Source organism: Cydia amplana, chromosome 20 (assembly GCF_948474715.1).
Source record: "Cydia amplana chromosome 20, ilCydAmpl1.1, whole genome shotgun sequence".
Lineage (NCBI taxonomy): Eukaryota > Metazoa > Arthropoda > Insecta > Lepidoptera > Tortricidae > Cydia > Cydia amplana.
The window spans coordinates 1219298-1244629 of record NC_086088.1 but is presented as its reverse complement, the minus strand read 5'-3'; the positions used below and the strand labels follow the sequence as shown (position 1 = coordinate 1244629).

Below are 25332 nucleotides of genomic sequence, written 5' to 3'. Positions count from 1 at the left end.
TCAAGTGTTCAACAGGAAATCTACTGAACCCGTCATGCGGCAGACGAAGTTGTGTACTTTGACAGCTACGGCTACGGTGGTGGAGGGGATAAGGTATACTTACAGTGAATACAACTTGTCCAGTAGACATGTTTGGACTAGGCCACCTCATCATCAAGTGTTCAACAGGAAATCTACTGAATCCGTCATGCGGCAGACGAAGTTGTGTACTTTGACAGCTACGGCTACGGTGGTGGAGGGGATAAGGTATACTCACAGTGAATACCACTTGTCCAGTAGACATGTTCGGACTGGGCCACCTCATCATCAAGTGTTCAGTGAGCTTGTTTCCACTGGAATCATGTAGGGACAACAGGAGTTCTGCTGAATCCGTCATTCGACAGACGAAGTTGTGTACTTTGACGGCTACGGCTACGGTGGTGGAGGGGATGAGGTATACTTACAGTGAATACGACTTGTCCAGTAGACATGTTCGGACTGGGCCACCTCATCATCAAGTGTTCAGTGAGCTTGTTTCCACTGGAATCATGTAGAGACAACAGGAGTTCTGCTGAATCCGTCATGCGGCAGACGAAGTTGTGTACTTTGACAGCTACGGCTACGGTGGTGGAGGGGATAAGGTATACTCACAGTGAATACCACTTGTCCAGTAGACATGTTCGAACTAGGCCACCTCATCATCAAGTGTTCAACAGGAAATCTGCTGAATCCGTCATGCGGCAGACGAAGTTGTGTACTTTGACAGCTACGGCTACGGTGGTGGAGGGGATAAGGTATACTCACAGTGAATACGACTTGTCCAGTAGACATGTTCGGACTAGGCCACCTCATCATCAAGTGTTCAGTGAGCTTGTTTCCACTGGAATCATGTAGAGACAACAGGAGTTCTGCTGAATCCGTCATGCGGCAGACGAAGTTGTGTACTTTGACAGCTACGGCTACGGTGGTGGAGGGGATAAGGTATACTCACAGTGAATACGACTTGTCCAGTAGACATGTTCGGACTGGGCCACCTCATCATCAAGTGTTCAGTGAGCTTGTTTCCACTGGAATCATGTAGAGACAACAGGAGTTCTGCTGAATCCGTCATGCGGCAGACGAAGTTGTGTACTTTGACAGCTACAGCTACGGTTGTGGAGGGGATAAGGTATACTCACAGTGAATACGACTTGTCCAGTAGACATGTTCGGACTGGGCCACCTCATCATCAAGTGTTCAGTGAGCTTGTTTCCACTGGAATCATGTAGAGACAACAGGAGTTCTGCTGAATCCGTCATGCGGCAGACGAAGTTGTGTACTTTGACAGCTACAGCTACGGTTGTGGAGGGGATAAGGTATACTCACAGTGAATACGACTTGTCCAGTAGACATGTTCGGACTGGGCCACCTCATCATCAAGTGTTCAGTGAGCTTGTTTCCACTGGAATCATGTAGGGACAACAGGAGTTCTGCTGAATCCGTCATTCGGCAGACGAAGTTGTGTACTTTGACAGCTACAGCTACGGTTGTGGAGGGGATAAGGTATACTCACAGTGAATACGACTTGTCCAGTAGACATGTTCGGACTGGGCCACCTCATCATCAAGTGTTCAGTGAGCTTGTTTCCACTGGAATCATGTAGGGACAACAGGAGTTCTGCTGAATCCGTCATTCGGCAGACGAAGTTGTGTACTTTGACAGCTACAGCTACGGTTGTGGAGGGGATAAGGTATACTCACAGTGAATACGACTTGTCCAGTAGACATGTTCGGACTGGGCCACCTCATCATCAAGTGTTCAGTGAGCTTGTTTCCACTGGAATCATGTAGAGACAACAGGAGTTCTGCTGAATCCGTCATGCGGCAGACGAAGTTGTGTACTTTGACAGCTACAGCTACGGTTGTGGAGGGGATGAGGTATACTCACAGTGAATACGACTTGTCCAGTAGACATGTTCGGACTGGGCCACCTCATCATCAAGTGTTCAGTGAGCTTGTTTCCACTGGAATCATGTAGAGACAACAGGAGTTCTGCTGAATCCGTCATGCGGCAGACGAAGTTGTGTACTTTGACAGCTACAGCTACGGTTGTGGAGGGGATAAGGTATACTCACAGTGAATACGACTTGTCCAGTAGACATGTTCGGACTGGGCCACCTCATCATCAAGTGTTCAGTGAGCTTGTTTCCACTGGAATCATGTAGGGACAACAGGAGTTCTGCTGAATCCGTCATGCGGCAGACGAAGTTGTGTACTTTGACGGCTACGGTGTAGGAGCGGGCTGAAGGGTGGGTGGTGCTGGGTGGTGAGGCTGGGGTGGTTTCCTGAAAAAATTTAAAGTTTTTATTAATAGTGGTAAAAGCATCAGACCAACGCAATGAAAAATTTCATTATTTTACCCTTTTTCCACCGTTTCAGCCCGGTTGCACTAACTGTGGTAACGTAACAAAGAAACTTGGAAATAAAAACCGGCCAAGTGCGAGTCGGACTCGCGCACGGAGGGTTCCGCACCATCAACAAAAAATAGAGCAAAACAAGCAAAAAAACGGTCACCCATCCAAGTACTAACCCCGCCCGACGTTGCTTAACTTCGGTCAAAAATCACGTTTGTTGTATGGGAGCCCCACTTAAATCTTTATTTTATTCTGTTTTTAGTATTTGTTGTTATAGCGGCAACAGAAATACATCATCTGTGAAAATTTCAACTGTCTAGCTATCACGGTTCGTGAGATACAGCCTGGTGACAGACGGACGGACGGACGGACGGACGGTCGGACGGACGGTCGAACGGACGGACGGACAGCGGAGTCTTAGTAATAGGGTCCCGTTTTTACCCTTTGGGTACGGAACCCTAAAAAGGTAAAATAATGAAATTTGATCGCGTTAATTTCTCATCCGAACTTACAGGAAGTGCGCGAAAATATTACCTAAAAGGTAACGTTAACGTGCGGCCCCCAAAAATGGGATTGGCAACTGTCAAAGGTTTCCATACATGGCGCCATCATAGCTTGCCCCTTTTTCTATGAGATTTGGCTTAAAGGGCAGGCATTAAAAAAACAAAAATTTTACACAATTCTAGGGATTGACAGGGCAAGCTATGATGGCGCCATCTGCTAAATACTTCGACCGGCCAACCCCATTGTAAGAAATTCCATAGCAGACGTCGACTCAGATCGACCAAAATGTAATGCTTATGTTAACCCTCAGGTTACTCAACCCTCAGGTTATTCCAATCAAATCAAAACAAATAAAATTGTATTAGTAAAAGCTAAGTAATTAGTTAATATTCCCAATATTAAGTTGATATTATTTTCTTCTTAGACAACAATATTGTTGTTACTTATATTAAATTTGTTAATTAAGTTCTAAGCAATAAAGAAATAAAGAATAAAGCCTTAGATAATATGGAAGAGTGGTGTCTTCTGTTACAAGTATTTTATACTTACTAGAAGACTCAAACCTTTACAACTGTACCCTCTTTGTTAACAAATAAACATTTTTTCATTTTTTCATTTTTTTTTTCATTTTCACTCACCATATTTTTGTCTATCTTGGCGTTAGTTTCGTCGTGCAACGCGTTGAGTTTGTATGTGGACATGTTTAGGGGGTTGACTAGTTGCCCGTTGGCGTTCCTGACCGCCAGTTCCATATCCAATGCCCTGTGGACAAAATACACGTTTAGATAAATCTCTGTGGTTAGATATAAATAAAAAAAGCGGCCAAGTGCGTTTGGGGTTCCCCATACTTCGAACTGAAACTCAAAAATTTTTTTTTATCAAACCCATACGTGTGGGGTATCTATGGATAGGTCTTCAAAAATGATATTGAGGTTTCTAATATCATTTTTTTCTAAACTGAATAGTTTGCGCGAGAGACACTTCCAAAGTGGTAAAATGTGTGTCCCCCCCCCCCCTGTAACTTCTAAAATAAGAGAATGATAAAACTAAAAAAAATATATGATGTACATTACCATGTAACCTTCCACCGAAAATTGGTTTGAACGAGATCTAGTAAGTAGTTTTTTTTTATACGTCATAAATCGCCTAAATACGGAACCCTTCATGGGCGAGTCCGACTCGCACTTGGCCGCTTTTTTTCTATTTTTGTGTGAAAATCTTAATGCGGTTTACAGAGTACATCTACTTACCAAGTTTCAACAGTATAGTTCTTATAGTTTCGGAGAAAAGTGGCTGTGACATACGGACGGACAGACAGACGGACAGACGGACAGACAGACAGACAGACATGACGAATCTATAAGGGTACCGTTTTTTGCCATTTGACTACGGAACCCTAACAACTCGCACGAAGCGCTTTGCTTCCTCGTTTCTTATGCGCACTGCCAAGGAATGGAATTCCTTGCCGGCGTCTATATTTCCGAGCTCATATAACCCGGCAACCTTCAAATCAAGGGTAAACAGGCACCTTCTGGGCAGGCTCGCTCCATCGTTGCCCACGTCTTCGCCTCGGCTAGTCTGTGGCCATGAGTAAGCCCATTTAAATACTATAAAAAAAAACTATCGGCTCTTTACGCCATACACCTTGAGAACTCGATGGCTCCGCCATTTTGAATTATTTTCAAAACAGTGTTAGCAAAAATTCGCATGTAATTTACTAATGCCATAGAGAAATATAGTAAGACAAGAGTGCTCACTCCATACATCAGTTCAGACTATTAATTTCAGTGTCTACATCTAGCATCAAGTAGCGGAACTATCAGTACCGCTACTTGACATTAGATGTAGCACCGAACGGAAAGTCTTATCTCAACAGCATAAGACTTTCCGGTCGGTGCTACATCTATTGTCAAGTAGCGGTACTGATAGTTCCGCTACTCGATGCTAGATGCTAATAGTTTTTTTGGTACTAAAACTGACATCAGTAAAGTCCATACATATGGAGTGAGCACTCTATGTATTTTTTTCTCTATGCTAATGCTCACGAAGATATGTTCAGAAATGCGACCTGTATAGGAGAATATGGACTCCGCACTTGCTATCGCTACTTAAATCTGTTAGCTCTGTAAGCTATGACGAGAAGCTCCCTCGTGCTGATCATATCGTTTGTAAATCCTTTAGGCCCAACCTACTCCTCCAGGTTTCAGCGGTTAAACCGTTAACCAAGTGTCAAATTGTACTGGTAACCATGGTAACTCCAGGACCCCTATTCGAGATGTACAACTGTCAGATTTCGCGTCAACTTCAATTCAACAGTTGAGGAGTGTCTTTTCAAAAGGGTTTATTTTTTTCTTAGCGGTACTTCTAGAGAGAACCTTGCTCAAGAAAACTTAAGGTCCAATTTAGAAATAGATTCCCAGAAAAAATAAACCCTTTTGAAAAGACACTCCTCAGTTGATTAAATCGCATGTTCATCGACTGCGGATAATATCATTTGGTACAACCAATAATTCAACAAAAAACTTTATTTTATTACTACTTTAAGGTTTAATAATAGTTTGATTTGGTTGTCACCTAACTGTGGATTGCTCATGTCAAATCTTGACACAGGATTGTTCCGATTCAACGGGAGTTCAACACGATACGTCAAACGTCGCATGTTGAATACCCGTCCAGGTTTACTCGGGTAAAGCTTTGGTTTCCTCCGAAAGCGGTGCCGTCATATAGCGGCCGTAATATAGCGGTGAATGACGTCACTAGAACGGTGTCTATGTAAACCAAATGGCGCGGTTTCCTAGAGGGCGGTGATTGACACCTTAACGTCAAAAAGCGGTGCCGCCATTTGCATGACGGCCGTCATGACGGTGTCGATAGTTTCGTGAACGTTTTATTTGATAGCGGTGAAGCCATTTTGTACTAAAATCTCAAATGCACCTTCTGTACCACGAGATTTGAATAAATCTTCCGTACTACGAATATTTTCCTCTTCTGATGACATTTCATCCTCCAAGTAAATTATTAAAGCTAAATCAAGATCGTCCATTTTCTCTCCTGGATACGTTTCGTTTGACCTTGGTGGCTGACGGTGAGTTATGACGCCGTGGAACTTTCCGCATGTCGTCACCGTAAAGACGGCCGTGTTTTTGCGGCCGCTATATGACGGCACCGCTTTCGGAGGAATTCAAAGCTTTAGCGAGTGGTGCAAGTGGTCCTTAGAGTGTTGCCCTTTAATTAATTTTATTATTATTATTATTATTGGGGTGGTATCGGGCCTTTGAGTGTCACGTCGACCAAGTATTGATCTATTGTGACGGCCCTTTAAAGTTCATTACTAATGCCCGTTGCATCCAGAAAATTACAGATGCTTTGGGCCGTAACGTTCTGTACCTCATAGGGTTGGTCACGTGCCGCCCTAGGTAGGTACTTCTTTTTGACATTAGTGGTCCACAGGAACAGAGAATGTGCATTGCAGTCTCCTCTGACTCCTGGCAGAACCTGCATGTCGCATCTTGTTTCTTGCCAATTTGAAACATGTGCTTGTTCAACTTACAGTGTCCAGTCAGTATTGTAGTCACCGCGCAAGTTTTGTGCCTTTTGAGCCCCAGAAGCTCCTTAGCGATTTTGCTTTTTGGTGCAAGTGGTCCTTAGTAGCGATGTGACGAGTCCACTTTTTTTCAATTCGAATCATTCGAATTGATTCGGCCGCTGATTCGAATTCAAAATCGAGTTGACTCGACTCGACGATTCGCGTGGTTCGCGACAAGGTCACAGGCATAGGCGCGGAGCGAGTTGAGACGGCGAGTTACGCGGCAGTTGTTGTAAAAAGAACCTTTAGGGCACGGAATTAAGGTTTATTTTTGAATGGCCATACTAGCAGTGAACTCGAGTTGGGATACTTGGAATGGCGAATCAAGCGGCAGTTGTTGTAAAATGAACCTTCGGGTCATGGAATTAAGGTTTATTTTTGAATGGTCATAGTACCAACTCGAGTTGAGACGGCGAATCGAGCGGCAGTTGTTGTAAAAAGAGCCTTCGGGCTACAGTATTAAGGTTTATTTTTGAATGGTCTTAGTAGCAGTGTGATAGCGTTGACTCGGCTCGGCGAGTTGTTCGCCGAGTTAGCTAGTGGTCGAGTTGATTCGAATTGCCCATAGTCTTGATTCGAATTAACTCATATGTAGGCTGATTCGAATTATTCGAATCAGATAACTCGACTCGCCCATCGCTAGTCCTTAGAGTGTTGCCCTGTAATTAATTTACCTGTTGCCCTTGTCTATGGTAAAGATGGCGGTCCTGGCGACGCGGCGCAGCTGGTCTAGCGGCAGGGCGCCGGACGCGGCCTGCGCGCGCAACTCCAGCAGCGCGCGCATGCTCACCTCCATGAACTTGAAGCGTTCATCGCACGTCTGGAATTAAATAGATTAATATTATTTACTATAGCATAGAGAAAAAAATACATAGAGTGCTCACTCCATACATCAGTTTTAGTACCAAAAAGACTATTAGCATCTAGCATCGAGTAGCGGAACTATCAGTACTGCTACTTGACAATAGATGTAGCACCGACCGGAAAGTCTTATGCTGTTGAGATAAGACTTTCCGGTCGGTGCTACATCTATTGTCAAATAGCAGTACTGATAGTTCCGCTACTCGATGCTAGATGTAGATACTGAAATTAATAGTCTGAACTGATGTATGGAGTGAGCACTCTTGTCTTACTTATTTCTCTATGACTATAGCGACCCGCCCCGACTTCGCACGGGCACAGAATAAATAATAGTACTAAGTACAGAAGACTCACTCTCTAACAAAACGCGTCTGTTACGATCAGCACAGATATGGCCGCTAGGTGGCGACAGCGCCACGCGCGGCTTATGGCTTTCCCCAAAATTGGGGCCGAACGGATGTACTTTTAGCTACCTGTAGCAAAGCGACGAAATCGCGGAGTGAGACACGCCTGGCACGGGTTAACAAATCACTACATAAACCTTCCTCTTGAATCACTCTATCTATTAAAAAAAACCGCATCAAAATCCGTTGCGTAGTTTTAAAGATCTAAGCATACATAGGGACAGACAGACAGTGGGAAGTGACTTTGTTTTATACTATGTAGTGATTAATAACAACTTACAGATATCACTATTGTGCTGCCTTATACAGGGTGCCCAGTAATTAGTGGATAACCTTCTAACCACCGACAGAGCACCTTAGGCTGGTCCAGAAAATGCACTTATAGGTCTAGTAAAAGTTTCGTGGTTTTCGAGATAATCGAACTTTTCTGTCTTTTTTAATGGCTAGCTCCATACTTCACTTTAATAACAATCTAGGCCATATCTTTGTCTGTAAAGATGTAATTAGCGTGTGTGATACCATTTTAGAATCAGTATTAGATAAACTATTTTTAAGAAAGTTGGCCATTCTGTTCTCCATACATTTTTTTTTCACCACAAACGATCAAACTTATTGAAATTTTTTAAGAAAAAATTGATTGGAATTTTTTGTGTGGCCACCATAAAAATAACTTTCTTAAAAATAGTTTATCTAATACTGATTCTAAAATGGTATCACACACGCTAATTACATCTTTACAGACAAAGATATGGCCTAGATTGTGATTAAAGTGAAGTATGGAGCTAGCCATTAAAAAAGACAGAAAAGTTCGATTATCTCGAAAACCACGAAACTTTTACTAGACCTATAAGTGCATTTTCTGGACCAGCCTAAGGTGCTCTGTCGGTGGTTAGAAGGTTATCCACTAATTACTGGGCACCCTGTATAGATCCATGCCGTACTAAATCGGCAACGGCGACCCTAATAGATAATTACGCGCGTGAGCTTTGATATGGCTGGCAAAGTCGAACTTACTCTTAAAAACTATCGCAGGTGGGGCAGAGAAGTTGGCCAGAACTATTATAAGTGTAATTATAGGAGGGTTTCGGCCGGGATTTACGTATCTGACGTTTCGTGTCAAGGTCAATGAGACGAGCGTCTATAAATTCTTTACGCTCCGTCTTAACACGAGAAAGTCATTCTGGCCGCTGAGAAACATACTCCTCCCATGCCATAATAAGCCCACCTCAAAAACAAATGATTATTAGACTCAGGTGTATATTTTTTATTCGTGACATTCATTTCATGAAGCATATGTCAGAAACCGAAATTATGCCAAAGTTACAGTAGCAGCAGAAGTTGCTAAGCGGGCGAGGTATTCAAAATTACCTGACAGGCTCTTATTTTCTTAACAATAAAGTCGCGTCAAGATCATTTTGAACACCTCGCCCGCTTAGCAACTTCTGCTGCTGACTGTACAATCAGTTATAATTTTGTGAGGGAAGTTTAAGAATTTTCTACAGGGCAGAGCTTTTTTCATGGGGCGCGGATGGCCGAGTGGTTCAGGCACCTGTCCGGTAAACAGAGGACGCTGGTTCGATTCCAGCTCTGGACACTGGAGGCTTTGGTCATTTTTTCCTTCGTATATGACATTTATTTCGGTATATAGCTTTCTACAGGTCGCACTTACCGTGTAAAGTTTCTTCCAATGCTGTAGCCAGTCTCTCAATGTGAGGGCTATGTCGTGAACCACGCCCGAACCTCCTGCGGAGGCAACCACTGTTTCACCGACTCTGTAAATAAAATTGATACTTGAAAACTTGTACATAACAAAACCCAGTTTACTATCGGTGCATACAGGGTGTACAGTATGTTGCACATTCCGCAGGAATGTCGCATTTTAAATTTTACTGCCTTATATGGCAGCTCAATCAAATGCGTAAAGATCGAGAATATATAGAAAGGTTGCAATAAAGAATTATGATTATGATTACCTTAGGTTGCTTCTTATTTTATTTCATCGACGTTATATTTTTTACGGGGCACCCGCTTAATATAATATACCTACTGCCAATTTGCTAGTCAAGTCAAAGCCAATATTATCAGATAAAATATAGCTTTCTCAGCATATTGAAAAATAGAAGATTGGCTGGTATTTTTTAATGATATTCTCATGAAATACCCCTAATGTGGATCAAGCAAAGCCTATATAATGATAATGTCCCTTAAGAGCTATCGATTCGACCCCCATTCGTATGTTTAGCGAAAATTACTGTTTTCGGAAAAAATCATCGAATTTGGTCTTTTTCATCGAATCGATAGCTCTTATGGTCATCTGTCACCAGCTTTTATTTGACCCATACTGGAATATTTGCAATACATTTACAAACTGTCTCAAACACTTTACATTATCTCTCAATGTTGACCCATCACAAATAAGTATTAGATAACCAATTGGAATTTGTACCTTATTACGCAAGAATACAGTAAACAATTCAATGCGGCTGCTATGAAGTGAATTCATGTTATCGAAATCAATTAAACTATTAACCCGAGCATCGGGGCTAAGTCCCGACCTAAAATTTGTCACTTTCAATTGGCGATAGAGGGCACTGGGCCGACTATTTATAGTGTTAGACGATAATTATCAGAGTTGAGACTATGTTGTTGATTGAGTTTGTTTAGGTTGTAACATGCATGCTAGAAGTCAATTTTGACACCTGACGTTTCAATACAATTAGACGATCAATATTTTAGTCAAAGTTAACGCAGTATTACCGATACGACCTTCAAGAAAAGAGCGTACTCCCATCTTTAAATGCCGGCCACGAACTTACAACCCCTCTGATATTGCGGGTGTCTATGGACGACGGTCATCGCTTACCACCAGGCGATTCGTCTGCTCGTTTGCCTCTTATATCATAAAAAAAAATATACTTAAATAAGCATCAAGCAAGTAGGTATTGAAAAACAAAAAAAAATGTTAGAACAAATATCGTAATAATTGTCAGTTTTTTTTTTTTTTTACAACGTGCCTTAAAGTTTATTCAGAGACCATACTTTTATATCCGCAACGCAGGCTTCGTCAGGTAAACACAAACTTACAATCAGCTACAGGCATCGTCACAAAAAACTACAGCGATAAAATCCGCAACAGGCTTCGTCAACTCACTCTAAAAATACACATTAATAACAACAAAAAAAAAAAAAAAAAAATTGTCAGTGTACGAGTTTATAATGTAAAGAGATTAAAGTTGAACGACCTTTGATAGCGCGTGCGCAATGACTCATACCGACCTTTCGTATTCGCATGTTTCGCTGGTGTTTGTTTGTAAATATTAACTATCTTACGGCCCACGATAATAATATTAGCTTCAATTAAATTTAAGAGCTCTGTTTTATTCTCTCCTGTCTCTGTCTAATATGTCTATACATATCTGTCTCGCTCTTGACCTATTAGGATAGAAAGATCGTTTTGCAGCATCTAAATGCTGGAATGACCTACCTCCTCCGATAAAGAAAACGAAATCTCAGTGCATGTTTAAAACATTGTGTAAAAGCTGGCTGTAAAAGTCGCCAGTAAAGGTACCAGTTGCACGATGAATCCTTCTGATAACTAGTTGTCAATTTATAGTGCCTTTAATCAACATCCTTATTAAAACCAAACACGTTTATTAGTGCCTAATACCTATGCATTATTTACTATCAAACTATGTATTATTAATAAAGCCTTTGAAATGATAAACTGTCCAATAACATCGCCTTGGGAGCGAACTATTCGTCTGGTTAGTTAGGAAGTTAGTTAGGTTAGATTTAAGAACTTAGTTAAGAATTAGCTTTAGGTTTTTTCTGGTTGGGGACTGAAAATCAGCGGTCTCGCTGAGTCTCATCCATTTTACTGCACTAATATTTGTAAATTCTACCTGTTTTTTTACTGTACTTGCAATTCGTTGTATTTTTTTGTGTCGGTAAATAAATATCTTTTTATTTTTATTTTATTTTTTAAAGAGACTTACCTCTCGACTTGACACTCCCTCAACTGCACGTAGTTCTTCGGGAAGGCGCCCACACCGTCTCTCCGTAGACTGCGACCCCAATACCAGTGTTCTGTCTCTCTCTCGCAGTGGACCAGCTCACCGACGAGCTCTTGCCTCTGTCTACTCTATCTGGCTCTTGCCTTATTAGGATAGAAAGAGACTTACCTCTCTACTTGACACTCCCTCAATTGCACGTAGTTCTTCGGGAAGGCGCCCACACCGTCTCTCCGTAGACTGCGACCCCAATATAAGTGTTCTGTCTCTCTCTCGCAGTGGACCAGCTCACCGACTTGTTCGACGAGCTCCTGCCTCTGTCTACTCTATCTCGCTCTTACCCTATTAGGATAGAAAGAGACTCACCTCTCTACTTGACACTGCCTCAACTGCACGTAGTTCTTCGGGAAGGCGCCCACACCGTCTCTCCGTAGACTGCGACCCCAGTACCAGTGCTCTGTCTCTCTCTCGCAGTGGACCAGCTCACCGACTTGTTCGACGAGCTCCTGCCTCTGTCTACTCTATCTCACTCTTGCCCTATTAGGATAGAAAGAGACTTAAGTACCTCTCTACTTGACACTGCCTCAACTGCACGTAGTTCTTCGGGAAGGCGCCCACACCGTCTCTCCGTAGACTGCGACCCCAATACCAGTGTTCTGTCTCTCTCTCGCAGTGGACCAGCTCACCGACTTGTTCGACGAGCTGCCTCTGTCTACTCTATCTCACTCTTGCCCTATTAGGATAGAAAGAGACTTAAGTACCTCTCTACTTGGCACTCCCTCAACTGCACGTAGTTCTTCGGGAAGGCGCCCACACCGTCTCTCCGTAGACTGCGACCCCAATACCAGTGTTCTGTCTCTCTCTCGCGATGGACCAGCTCACCGACGAGCTTCTGCCTCTGTCTACTCTATCTCGCTCTTGCCCTATTAGGATAGAAAGAGACTTACCTCTCGACTTGGCACTCCCTCAACTGCACGTAGTTCTTCGGGAAGGCGCCCACACCGTCTCTCCGTAGACTGCGACCCCAATACCAGTGCTCTGTCTCTCTCTCGCAGTGGACCAGCTCTCCGACTTCCAGGGGGAGGTGGGGGGACGGCCCGGTGTAATTGTATATGGCTGTTGACAACAGTTTTATTAGAACAATAAAATTATTTTTATCAAATATTTAGATTTGTGTTTTTCAAGTAGTCGCACTATTTATTTAAATATTTTCTTCAATTTTGATTTGCTTAATTGCGACATTTTCCTTACGTACAAATCACGTGTGCAGTCAGCAGCAGAAGTTGCTAAGCGGGCCAGGTGTTCAAAATGATCTTGACGCGACTTTATTGTTAAGAGAATAAGAGCGTGTCAAGGTAATTTTGTACACCTCGCTCGCTTAGCAATTTCTGCCGCTGGCTGTACTTAATGTTTTCGTTTAAGTTACGTCTTAGGCTGTATATTATCACTACATAGTATAAAACAAAGTCGCTTCCCGCTGTCTGTCTATCCCTATGTATGCTTAGATCTTTAAAACTACGCAACGGATTTTGATGCGTTTTTTTAATAGATAGAGTGATTCAATCGGTTTATGTATAATTTGTTAACCCGTGCGAAGCCGGGCGGGTCGCTAGTAATAGATAATGCATGTAATGTAACATATTATCATAAACAATGGCAACCACATTTTAGGCGCCCCGACCAAATCCAGCACAATTTCAAGGAAAGGTGACCGTTACACTGTCGATATGTAATCACAAATCATATGCTATGACTTTTTAATGAGACCAGGCTATAATACATCCTGTTGTAACAGCTGTCAGATTTGGCATACAATAGTATTAGCAAATGGCGACCAAAAAGGGTATCTTATCGCACGGACGAAATCAATGAACTGCAACGACGTTTGAGTTGCATAGGTTGGGTTAGCTAAAAATTAATGTAGGTAAAATTTAATTTTCACTACACCAGCTAGTAAAGGCTCTCTTGATTGTTCAAAAACTGATAAGTTGCATTTTATCCACATGTGAGGAAAAGTAATCAGATGCAAATTGTGAGTTGTTTTAAGTTTTTTGCAAAGTTAGCGTGGTTAACGTCAACCACTTTTATTTTGTTGGCATGTATTTATTTTACCGTAATTTCCCCGTATGCCCTAAAAAATCTTCCTCTAAGTTACGAAACGTATGATATTTTCATGACTCAACCGAAAATTGCACACATTGTTTTTATTTTGTATTCATAGTTCATTCCGCCTAGAATGAGCTATTCAAAATTGCCAATTTTTATCATCAGCCAAAAAAATAGACTACATTTTTTTTTTGTAGGTAAATCAATGTTCCCTTATTCTCTTTATTTTTAATTTACTTATCTAAATTGTTATCACATTAGTTAATTAATCACGTACATAAAATAAAGTCCAAACTAACGGAGGCGCAAATCTAGTTAATTAACGAACAAGCCTTAATTGTATAAAGGCCGATTTCAGGCCGTTATGAAAATAATAAAACACCTAATAACACGAATTTCTGGGGAACGCGATCTGAATTTTTCAGTAGTACACGTTCGAGGCGAGAGTAGTGTTGTACCGAAAATACTCGAGTTCTCGAGTTTTAATTTCTCTATTTTTCAAATCAATACGCGAGCAAAAATAGTTCAGACGAGTGAATATCGAGAAGTACTATATAGTACTACTAGTATAGTATACTAGTATAGTAGTAGTAGTAGTACTATATAGTAGTATGAACATAACTTGCCGAAAAGTGGCGAGTCAAGTCGTTAAGCATCGGAATTATGATATCTCTTGCGCACTTGCACGGCCTTATAGAGCGGGACTCGCAACAGTAGTGCAGGTAGGTATAGTATACGCATTTATAAAAGGTACGGTATCTGACTTATATTGCCCGACTCGTCACTTGGTATGGTACTAATTGGTACTGGGGCGAGTATAGTTTAAATACTTTAAATATCTTACAACAAGTTCCGTCAACATTGTTTAAAAAGTAACTAACGACTTACGATCGGTCGGAATTGCGTGGTATTGTGGTTTTGTGGTTTTTTTTTTATAATTAAGTACACCAAGTTTTTGGTTACAAGTTTTGTTATAAATCCACAAAACCTCGAGTCTCGAGTTTTTCTAAAATACAAATAAAAGGCTCGAGTTGTTCACAACACTAAGCGTGAGGCAGCTGCTTTCGGAACAAAAAAATGTAAAATTAGGTTAAGTAGGAAACTTGATACGATTTGAAACACAAAAGCAGGCTTCTTTTGAAATGGCTCTAATAAAATTGCCGTATAGTAAAATGGGATTGCATTTCAGTAATAATTTTCTAACTCTCTATCTATAGGTACCTAATGTGCTTTAAAATTTAAACTAATAAAGCTAAAAATAATTAAAGCTAAGAGTCATGGTCATAAGTGGGTTTTTTTCTGACGTTCATCCAATATTTGATTAACATTATTAATCAAATTGTAACAATATCTACACTAAAATCAATATAATTTCTATAAAAATATAACGTTAATAATGTCACTTATAGACAGACTATACAAGGACGCGATAAACTTTTTTGTTCTTTGGGATATCTCACACACCATTACAAACATGTTTACCAACATCACTATAAAATAAAGGATAACGCACACTATACAATATGACGCACTCAATTAATATGTGAAAGACCTACACACAATGGCAAGAATGTGGTCGCGCGCCTAAATCGCGTGTGCTTCTGCGCACGCCGTGCGGTGCGCGCGCGAAGGACTAAGAAAATCTAGACTGGCTAAGCTTTTTAGTCTTCGATTCTTTCGAGTATTTTGGATAGGTGATACGTACATGGTACATACCTAAAGGTTGTCTGGAAGAGATCGTTCTTTAGCGATAAGACCGCCTGTTTATACCTCTGTTTTCATATATTATGTGTGTGTCTCTGTAAATGTTTTATTGTATTGTATTGTACATGGTGTTTTATTAACCTTTAACTTTACAATAGACACTCTGACACAATCTGAAAGGAAGAGTTCTACGCCTGCTCCTGCTCTACGGACCTTTTTGTAAGTGGAGTAGATAGGTATTAGGTATGTCTATGTCGGCGGCAAATCGTAAAATCGGGCATATCGAGATATTCCAAGGCAGGCGCCCCGGCTTCGCACGGGTTAACAAATTATACATAAACCTTCCTCTTGAAGCACTCTAAAACACATCAAAATCAGTTGCGTAGTTTTAAAGATCTAAGCATACAGGACAGACAGATAGCGGGAAGCGACTTTGTTTCATACTATGCAGTGATATATATATGTATAGTAGTCTGACTACTTAAAAAACACAAAGCAAAATAAGTAATAAAATAATTTGATTTATTCCCAAGATGTGCATAATCTGCCGCGTCTAAACCATGTGTATGCCATCGAAACTCTATCCCGCAGCGCACCTGACACAGGATACGGTAACAAGACCCGCCGATAAGCTAGCACAGACACCCGGCTTATCTCGCGTTATAAATATGTATAATAGATTCTGCTCCCGGCTTCGCCTGCGTAGCAAATTTTCCGTTTTCGATCTAGACAAAAAACTGGAATAGAGCAAAAATGTATGCACACCTCCTGGAATTGCGCAAACTCTGATTACACGTATTCAGGAGCAAATAAAGGTATTAAAATTATTTCCAGCTGGCTGGGAATTAATTCCTCAATACGCTTTTTATGGAACTACTTTGCTTGACCCAGTAGTCGGGTTAAATTTGTTAAGATTTTGCTAATGTTCAAAATTACGTTGACTTTTTAGGGTTCCATACCTAAAGGGAAAAACGGGGCCCTATTACTAAGACTCACTGTCTATCTGTCTGTATGTCTGTCACCACTGTATCTAATAAACCGTGCTAGACATCTGAAATTTTGACAGAGGATTTATTTCTGTTGCCGCTATAACAACAAATACTAAAAACAGGATACAATAAATGTTTAAGTGGGGCTCCCATGCAACAAACGTGATGTTTTGCCGTTTTTTGCGTAGTGGTACGGAACCCTTGGTGCGCGAGTCCGACTAGCACTTGGCCGGTTTTTTTTTTAACCACAGATCCATATTCTAACTCTCCAAACATCCCATCGAGTACCTGATACAGGATGCCGTAGTGATAATTTAGTCGCGGCGCAGCTTATCGCTATAAAAATATAATGTTATCTCTGAAACATAATCAGGAGAAAGTCAATGGTTGCAGTTGATACGTAATATCAGAGGATTGAGTAATAATAGCGGGCAACACAAAGTCAACATTGTTTTGGGTATATTTTTAATTTTTTGATTTTACTAATTGTACAAATTTTTCACCAAGCAATACCTATGTAAGTACAGTCAGTAGCAGAAGTTGCTAAGCGGGCCAGGTGTTCAAAATGATCTTGACGCGACTTTATTGTTAAGAGAACAAGAGCGTGTCAAGGTAATTTTGAACACCTCGGCCGCATAGCAACTTCTGCTGCTGACTGTACGGTACCTATCACATGCTTGCTCTCGTTAATATATGAAATATTTAAATTTTAAGCGAAATGCCAAATTCTGAGCTTTTAGCATCATTTTGGAAGTTAATATCAAACGGAATGTTTAATGACAATATGCCTTTTAAAACGAGCCGTTATTTTCATAACAACTAAATGCATAATACTCGTAATGTATGCTTTTTGATTTGATGCTGAGCGATTTCTAAGGCTGCGTTTCCACAAGAGATGTGCGAGGATGCGTAGCGAGGAATGTGTTTATTAAGAACCAATTATAAGTAGAATATTGTCTACTAGAGCTGCGCTAATGTGGAAATGAAGTGATTTTATTGAAATATATTGGTTCAACCTTTTACCCGCCGATAGATATAGAGACAGATATTTTGCCGCCTCCCTAAAAGTTAAAAGCGAAGTAGGTGGTACATTATAAAACGTATTGTTGTGTAATAAAACAATTGGCGAAGACGTTTACAACGAGCTGGTGCGGTGAATACGCAATGAACAGTCGTAAGGAATGTAATGATGGGTGGTATAGTACATTACTGCAGACGCCGGGAAAGAAGGGCTTGCCGGGTGAGTAGGTATAGACGGCCGACCGTAGGGAGGCCGGATAGTGATACGAAGTCGGCAAGACCTATTCACGGCTAGGCATGTATAGTGCTTTTCTCAAACATATGCAATGAAATAAAAAAAATCACCACTCAAAAAAACAAATTATAAATATCAACCACATATAGCTACACGACAAAAGTTTTTTAATTTTCCTTCCAATCCTGCCATAATGACTTTTTTTTTACGGAAGTCGTCCGTATTTCGCGTGTGTAGTGTTCGAATAGACCCTATTAGGGCCATTATACACAACCTGATAAAAAGAATCTCAATTTCAATAAAATAAAATAAATGCAGAGGATTTTAAATATTGTCTATGGTCTCTGGTGACTTATGTATAGACAAGATTTTAAATTTATTCATCAACACATTGAATCATACAGATTCGTATTCTTAATATCAGTACGTTCGTGTATAACAGGCGTTAACACGGATATTTTGGTCCGATAACCATTCATTCACTAAAAATATAAAAAAAAATATAATTCGGCTGTTTAGTCTGTTCATGGACACAGACCCCATGTTTACATTAGAATTAAAAAAAAAATTACTTCCCGGTCTAGGCCTTCAATTTCGTATCAAATTCCTTTACAGTTCTCTGGAGTTGCTCCGCCCTAAACGTGATACTTCGAAGCCTGATATAACGCCCGGAGCGACGACATTTCATAGCATGTTTGAGAAAAACTTATTTAGGCGAGTGTACTTCGGAATACGTGAGTGTTTACATTGACGTATATCTCAGAACGCGCCTTACGGGCACTCAAAATGGTACAAGTTCAGCGGTGTCACTCATGAATTCGAGCAGTCGCAACTAGTTGCGACCAATCGCGCGCGTGATGCAAACTCATCAACCAATCGCGTTGGCGATGTCACACCGCTGTACTCTGGCCTCATTCATGCACCATTCTTATAGCTCGTAAGGCCAGTCCTGAGATATACGTCAATGGAGTGTTTAGAATATCCTGAGAGTCGGGTATTCGTCTTGTAATTTTTTGGACCCTTTAGCGGCCCACCATACAGTAAAAGTTGTCAAGCAAATTTGAATTAATGGTCTTGGAAAATAGAGTTGATTGCTTTGTTTTAAAATCAAACGAAACAACGCAACTCTGTTCCATTTAATAATGATTCCTATTTATAGTCTAAACATAACTGAAAGTGAGATATTTCAAATGGCGGCTAATATCCTAGACAAAGTGTGTCGGTTACTAAACTTCTAGTAAGTATTTAGGTATAAAATAGATGTCAGATAAAATGATCTCAAACCGAGTCATAAGTCAACCTCCAATTGTTTAAATTGGTCTCCAATTGGTAGAGAAACGAGAAAATTCCCACGCTCTAATTACAAATATGATCTTGAAAAACACGGTTGTCTTGTAACGCGAAGGTCCTTGCAAAGAAACTTATGGTTTCGGACAGATTATCCCTATTAATACTTAAAACCAAAATATAACTTTGCTAATCCGCGAAAAGATACCTAACCTGCCAGTCAATCAGTGCTAACCCGTTATATGTACTTACTTGCGTATTTTTTACCTGCAATTAACACTATACTTCGTTTTTTTAGCATTAGAAATAAGGTAAACAATCTTGATGTGTCTTTTAATCGAAAAACACATTTTAAAAATAAGTTACGGTAAATATGTAACAATTATGAATCTAATACGATTTTTTATAGTTTTCTGCTCTCATAAGTAATAGTTATTGATTTTTAAAAGTGTTTTTCAATTAAAAGACATGTCAAAATCGCTTACCTTCTTTCAAGTTCTTTCTAATGCTAAAAAAACGAACTAGAGCAATATATACTCAGATATATATCTACAGCTATATATATAGTGAGTATATATAGAGAGTGATAGTATAGAACTAGTGGTTCTATGAGCTGTAGACCTCGCGAACACACATGGCTCAGCCGTCTAGAAAAAAATTTATAAATGAGGACTACATTTTGTATGAAAAAGCGAATGCCTCTCTTAACATTTAAACTGCAAACGAAGGAACTTAACACGAGATAAGCCGTCGGATAAAATTGGGCAAGCGCATTAGCATATGTGCAAATTGCACCAGCTGCCATCTGCACATAATGTGCATACAGATTAGGGTGACCAGGCGTGGCGAAGATTTCGGGACACCCCAATCTTCGATTACTGAAATTGACTAAATTCAGGACAGTGTTCATTCCCAAATTGGATTCCCTATCCAATTTGGGATACATTGTCCTGAATTTAGTTAGATCATTAGAAAAGATACGAAAATGACTTGGCGATTGTTTTCTCTCAATGCAAGATATCTGAATTCAATTATTGTTTTTCTGAGCATTTCTTGTATTCTTTGTGGCAGAAAAAGAAATTCCTATACCGGCAAATCTTCGGAAAATTCTCATTTGTACGATATAACGGTAGACAATTCGTGGAATGCTTTTATTACATGTCCCGCATTTCTAATGTGTCTGTTCCATAAAATAGGAAATTCGACATGGGTACCGCGAACACTGTATCACTCCAATCACGCCTTAATTGGAGTAAAAGTGAGAAGTCTGCAATATGCGAATTTCTGTGTTTGTGTTTCTAGGTAGGCCCTCAGATGTGCAAGTTGTGGAAAGTTTCGAAAGAGTTGGAAAATAAATTATACTCGAAAAATACATTTTAGAATCCTTTAATTTTGAAACGGAAAATATCAATCCACATATAATAAGAGATGTCTTCGAAATTTTTCGAAACTGTCCGACGGCACCTCAATAGACATGGTAACCGTTATGCAGATTATGTGCAATGTGTTGGTATGTTGCCAGAATTTCGCGATTATGATACCGAGCGTTGTGCTTTTTTTGCTAGTTTGCTTATAGAGAGTAATGCTATATTCATTGTAACTTTATTGCATAGGTACGCACATTAAAAAAATACAAATTTAAAATGTAGACTTGTCAAACTATTTCTAACTGTGAAATCGTACTAAGGGAACTATGATTTTTATAATTATTCTTTGAAAACCCAATGCTGGCGTCTTTCACTAACAATTTAGTACCAAAATTGCCAAAATGTGAAAATGTTATGTGTGTGTCACGTTTCGTAGTTAATTATAATTACCATGCATTAACTTAAGGATTATATTTCTTTGCACGTGTAAAATAATGCTTATGTCACTAGATGTGTTTAGGACAGTAATAATAGGTAATTGATTGCATACAAATCATGTAAGTGCACTTAGTTACCAAGTTAATGCACTCAGGCACTGTGATGTATTCTCTCATTATTTAGTTTTAACGTGTAAGTGTCTGTATTTATATTTAATTTTTACAGGTAAGAATAATGTTATTCTTCTTCCTCGCGTTATCCCGGCATTTTGCCACGGCCCGTGCGAGCCTGGGGTCCGCTTGGCAACTAATCTTACTAATACCAATTGAGAAGTAAGAATAATCTTAAAATACGTGAGTGACCCGTTTTTAATACCTATATTTAATATGTCTGTGTCTCACGGAAGTTTTGTTATTATTAAGAATAATCTTATTTTATTAATGTTATTCGGAAATTAAATTCTTTGAATTAAATTCTGTACAGAGGTAAGGTAAACGTACTAAGTGCTCGACATGCTAATGCCCAACCCAATAGATGACACCCTGCTGTCACCTCTATTGACAATGACTTAAGTTTCAAGATGACATGTAGGTACTGGGACCGCGTCGAGCACCAGTACGTTTACCTTGTCATATTTTCATAGGAATTTGACCATTATAATCGATTTCCCACTATCACCGCAGTCTGTGCAAGAGCTTGGCTTTGGCCCGACTCTAGGAAATATTAGCTAAACAGGGAAACGCCGAACGTGCAAATGGCTTGTAAACGTAATCGGATATAGCGAACACGCAACGTTTTTGTGGGACTTATATGAGGAGCGTTACAAAGTTACGACAAGCGTGGCTACCACCAGTTTGGCACTGACATAAACGCTATCGAGAACGTAACTTACTTTGTATGCATCTCGCTCGTACTCGCATATTAGTTCGAGCGAGATGTATTGAAAGTAAATTACGTAGACGTAAGCGTATGTCAGTTTTGACACTGTCAGTGACTCATGGTACGGGTACATATCATCGCAGCGAAAACGCAATATACATCCGTACGTGATTGATAAGTCTTTGAAAATTTTGTTATATTCGTGATCAGTGAACTTTTTAAATAATTAAGGTAATGTTTAAAATTTTATTCCAACGCCAGCGACGCCGGCCTAACGCTTTATCCACTGAGCTACCAAGTACCGAATGGAAACTAGACCTTTACCCGTACTATGAGTCACTGACAGCGTCAAAACTGACATATACGCTAACCTCTACGTAATTTAGTTTACGCACTAATATGCGGGTACGAGCGACATGCATACAAAGTAAGTTACGTTCTCGATAGCGTTTATGTCAGTGCCAAACTGGTGGTAGCCACACTTATAGGGTAATCCCGGCTTTGTTGCGATTATTTCCAAAAAGCGATTGGTAAACATCAAATAGTTGAAATGATGTTTCGTTTCGTGGTGTTTCGTGTTTCTGGTCTTCACAGAAGGACATGATGTCACGATCCTCAGCATTGAGGGACCGACTTAAGAAGATTTCCAAGATGTCAGGGAGAACACCACATTTTCGTCACCTACAGACTTTAGGCTCCTACAAAATCGCTCAGAAACTACCGAAATAACACAAGTGGCTCAATCAAAACCTGGCTCCAGAATGAGTCAGATTCCCCCTTTAGCGCAGTCAAGTGTAAAATGGGTGTATATAACTTACTCAAAAATATGTCCTATAGTTCTTAATTCGCTGACATAAGAGCTATTAGACATATTTTTGAGTATGATGAGTAGGTATACAATACACCCATATTTTTACAATTTACTGTACCAAATACCGTGTTCTTATACCTAAACTTGTTGGTACAAGTCGGGATACAAACCGACGACCTCCAGCGGTAAAGGCGGTAAAGCACGAATTGCATAAAAATTAATTCAATTGAGCGAATATTAATATTGACAGCGTGAATGTTTTGACTGTCGACAATTGGACTTCCTCAGGTGGCGAGGGGCCTAAAGGGGTCACATACGCGAATCAGGGGGCCCAACGCGAACACCGAAAATCTAAATTTCGTTATTACAAGCTTTTATTTAACTTGCAATGTTTGTAGGTATGTTCGGGTCAAAATTGCAAGCTAAATTAGACCCACTTTCCATTATTCGATTGAGCTGAAGCTTCACATAGTGTCACAGTCATATTATGTCATTGTATCCTCGTAAGTCCCTGTGTACTTGTACAAGTACAAATTAAATTAGAGTTTTGAACTCATATAGAAAATATAGTGGTCACCGGATTAACAAGAATCCGGATTTCCTAGGCTCTACTGTAGTCAAAGTAAAATAATGGCAATTTATTGAAAATAATGGAATTTCTGACTAGATAGTCAGTGACAAAAATTTACAGATTGTTATGATAACATAATATTAAACTTTCATCACAGAGGTGCTACCACCGGAGTAGAATGTGCTCCCATTGCAGTTTTCTATACAAAACCTGTACAGGGATTTCCAGGTTGTATTAGGGTATTTGACTACTAGTCAAATCAGTTTCTTTTTTCGAACTGTCAAAACGATTTTGCTACTATGGAATTTATATGAAACACTAGCATGTGACGTCACAATCAAATAACCTACTCTTTATAGTTTTATACGGGTTTTAAAATAGAAATTGTGTCTAAAAATAACTGCTGTCTACGTTTCTCTATTAATATTTTGGTGCTTTATTTCATGCATGGTGTAAAATAATGTATTTTAAATACAGTCAAATACCCTGTTCTAGCCATACTAAGTATGGGGAGCATTCCATACTGATTATGATTTCAAAAACCCCAGACTTATTTCCCTACACACCATTGAAAATATTTTTTATTACAAAAATAAAATGGTGGATAGGGATAACCACAACCTATGTCATATACATGTCTTCGTACTAGAACAAATCCGAGACCAACCGGATGGATGGTATAGCCCTATTTACACAGGCAATATTGCTGTTATTTACCTGCTTTTATATTTTTCCATAGTGTATTGTACTAAGGGATATAAAAGGTATAAATAGTATAGTTATTCATTCGAGGAAGTCCGCATACTATATAAGGGTAAAAGGAAAATTGTAAAACAAAGCAGTATTTATCATTATAATTCAATTACAATCACAAAGAGTTGATGAGTTGAACAAACAATGATGTTAGGAATTTAAACATGTTTACATTGTCTTATTGAACAAAAACAAATAATACAAACACACCAAAGGTTATGAATGTTATGATTATGATGTCATTTTTTAAGCAAATACTTTTTAGAGTTGACCATAGAATAAACTTTTTTTTTCAAACCCAACTTAAGTTTTAAAATCATTTCTTAAATTTGATTTTGTTTTTTAAGGCAAGAGTACCTTACAGCCACCATTAGTCTTTAATTCATGGCAGTTTCGTTATAAGGTCAAGGAAAACGGAGTCGTATGTCACATTGGATTCAATTAAGTGCGATGCATTAGTTATCAATCAAGTTACTTAATCATCAGTAACACAGGGAGTGGCCGTGCGTACACAACCATGTTTCACTATTTTATTGCATAAAAATATCAGTGAAAAGTATAGTGATATCACTGATAGTATTAGGGACACCGTTCTGATATAATGTTTATATTTATCTCGCGCTGCGGGGGGCATCATAGTAGCAACAAGTGGTTCAACTTCCCATAACTGATTACGACAAATTTACAGCCAAAAGTAACTTTATGAATCAAAAAACTCACCGACGGCATAGCAGTTTTCATCTTCGATAATTCGCCACACAGTCATACTGATAAAACACTTTTATTTTGTTAAATTTTAGTAAATCGTACGGCTCGTCATTTTTATCTCGAATGAGACTTTGTCAAAACATGTTGTCTATGGCAAGAGAGTAGTGATGCCTGCTATCGTAGTGTAGCACAAAGCGTACCGGTTAACGATAACGTTAACCGTTATTAACGTTATTGTCTATGATTTCATTTGTAAAAATAACGTATCTTTAACGATAATACATAAAATGCTCAAACTTAAAATTGCATATTATAATGTCATCATTAATAATCATGATGGTGTCTACAAAAACTTCTGTAAGTATTCTATTTAAAACATGCCACATAAATTGACGAGTTAATTATTACTTAGTAAACCGTTTTAGTTAAAATTATGCCAAAAATAAACAATTATCATTTTAGCTATCTGAAATAAATAGCTAAAAACAGTAAGCTAAGCGGTATTAGCGGAATGGGCATATTCCTAATTAACATACTTATTTTTTAATATCTTAGATAAAAAAGTTATATCCATATTATTCTATTTATCAGCTTCAAAACGCACTCAACTTTAAATAAATATGATAACTTTGTAAATAAGCTCAAGACTTACCTTTTAACCGAATGCCCATACACTCTGCAAGAGTTTATGGACAATTAATTAGTTTAATTTCCCTTATATACCTATA

The 25332-nt window shown here is 39.5% G+C and overlaps 1 protein-coding gene and 1 non-coding gene across 2 annotated transcripts in view; one reads left to right on the top strand and one right to left on the bottom strand.

Annotated features, from left to right (window-relative positions):
* LOC134657692 (dedicator of cytokinesis protein 1) overlaps positions 1 to 24763 on the bottom strand; it is a 103913-nt gene extending 79150 nt beyond the window's left edge. The window contains exons 1-6 of the mRNA XM_063513255.1: positions 24617 to 24763; positions 12684 to 12852; positions 9396 to 9498; positions 7136 to 7281; positions 3514 to 3637; positions 2093 to 2302 (exon numbers count right to left, since the gene is read on the bottom strand). Of these exons, the coding sequence (XP_063369325.1) occupies positions 2093 to 2302; positions 3514 to 3637; positions 7136 to 7281; positions 9396 to 9498; positions 12684 to 12852; positions 24617 to 24662 (798 nt within the window). The 5' untranslated portion in view covers positions 24663 to 24763. The remainder of the gene's footprint in view (positions 1 to 2092; positions 2303 to 3513; positions 3638 to 7135; positions 7282 to 9395; positions 9499 to 12683; positions 12853 to 24616) is intronic.
* Trnat-ggu (transfer RNA threonine (anticodon GGU)) lies at positions 9249 to 9320 on the top strand. The gene has a single exon. It is a non-coding gene; the product is annotated as a tRNA-Thr (tRNA).
* Positions 24764 to 25332: the final 569 nt, after the last annotated feature.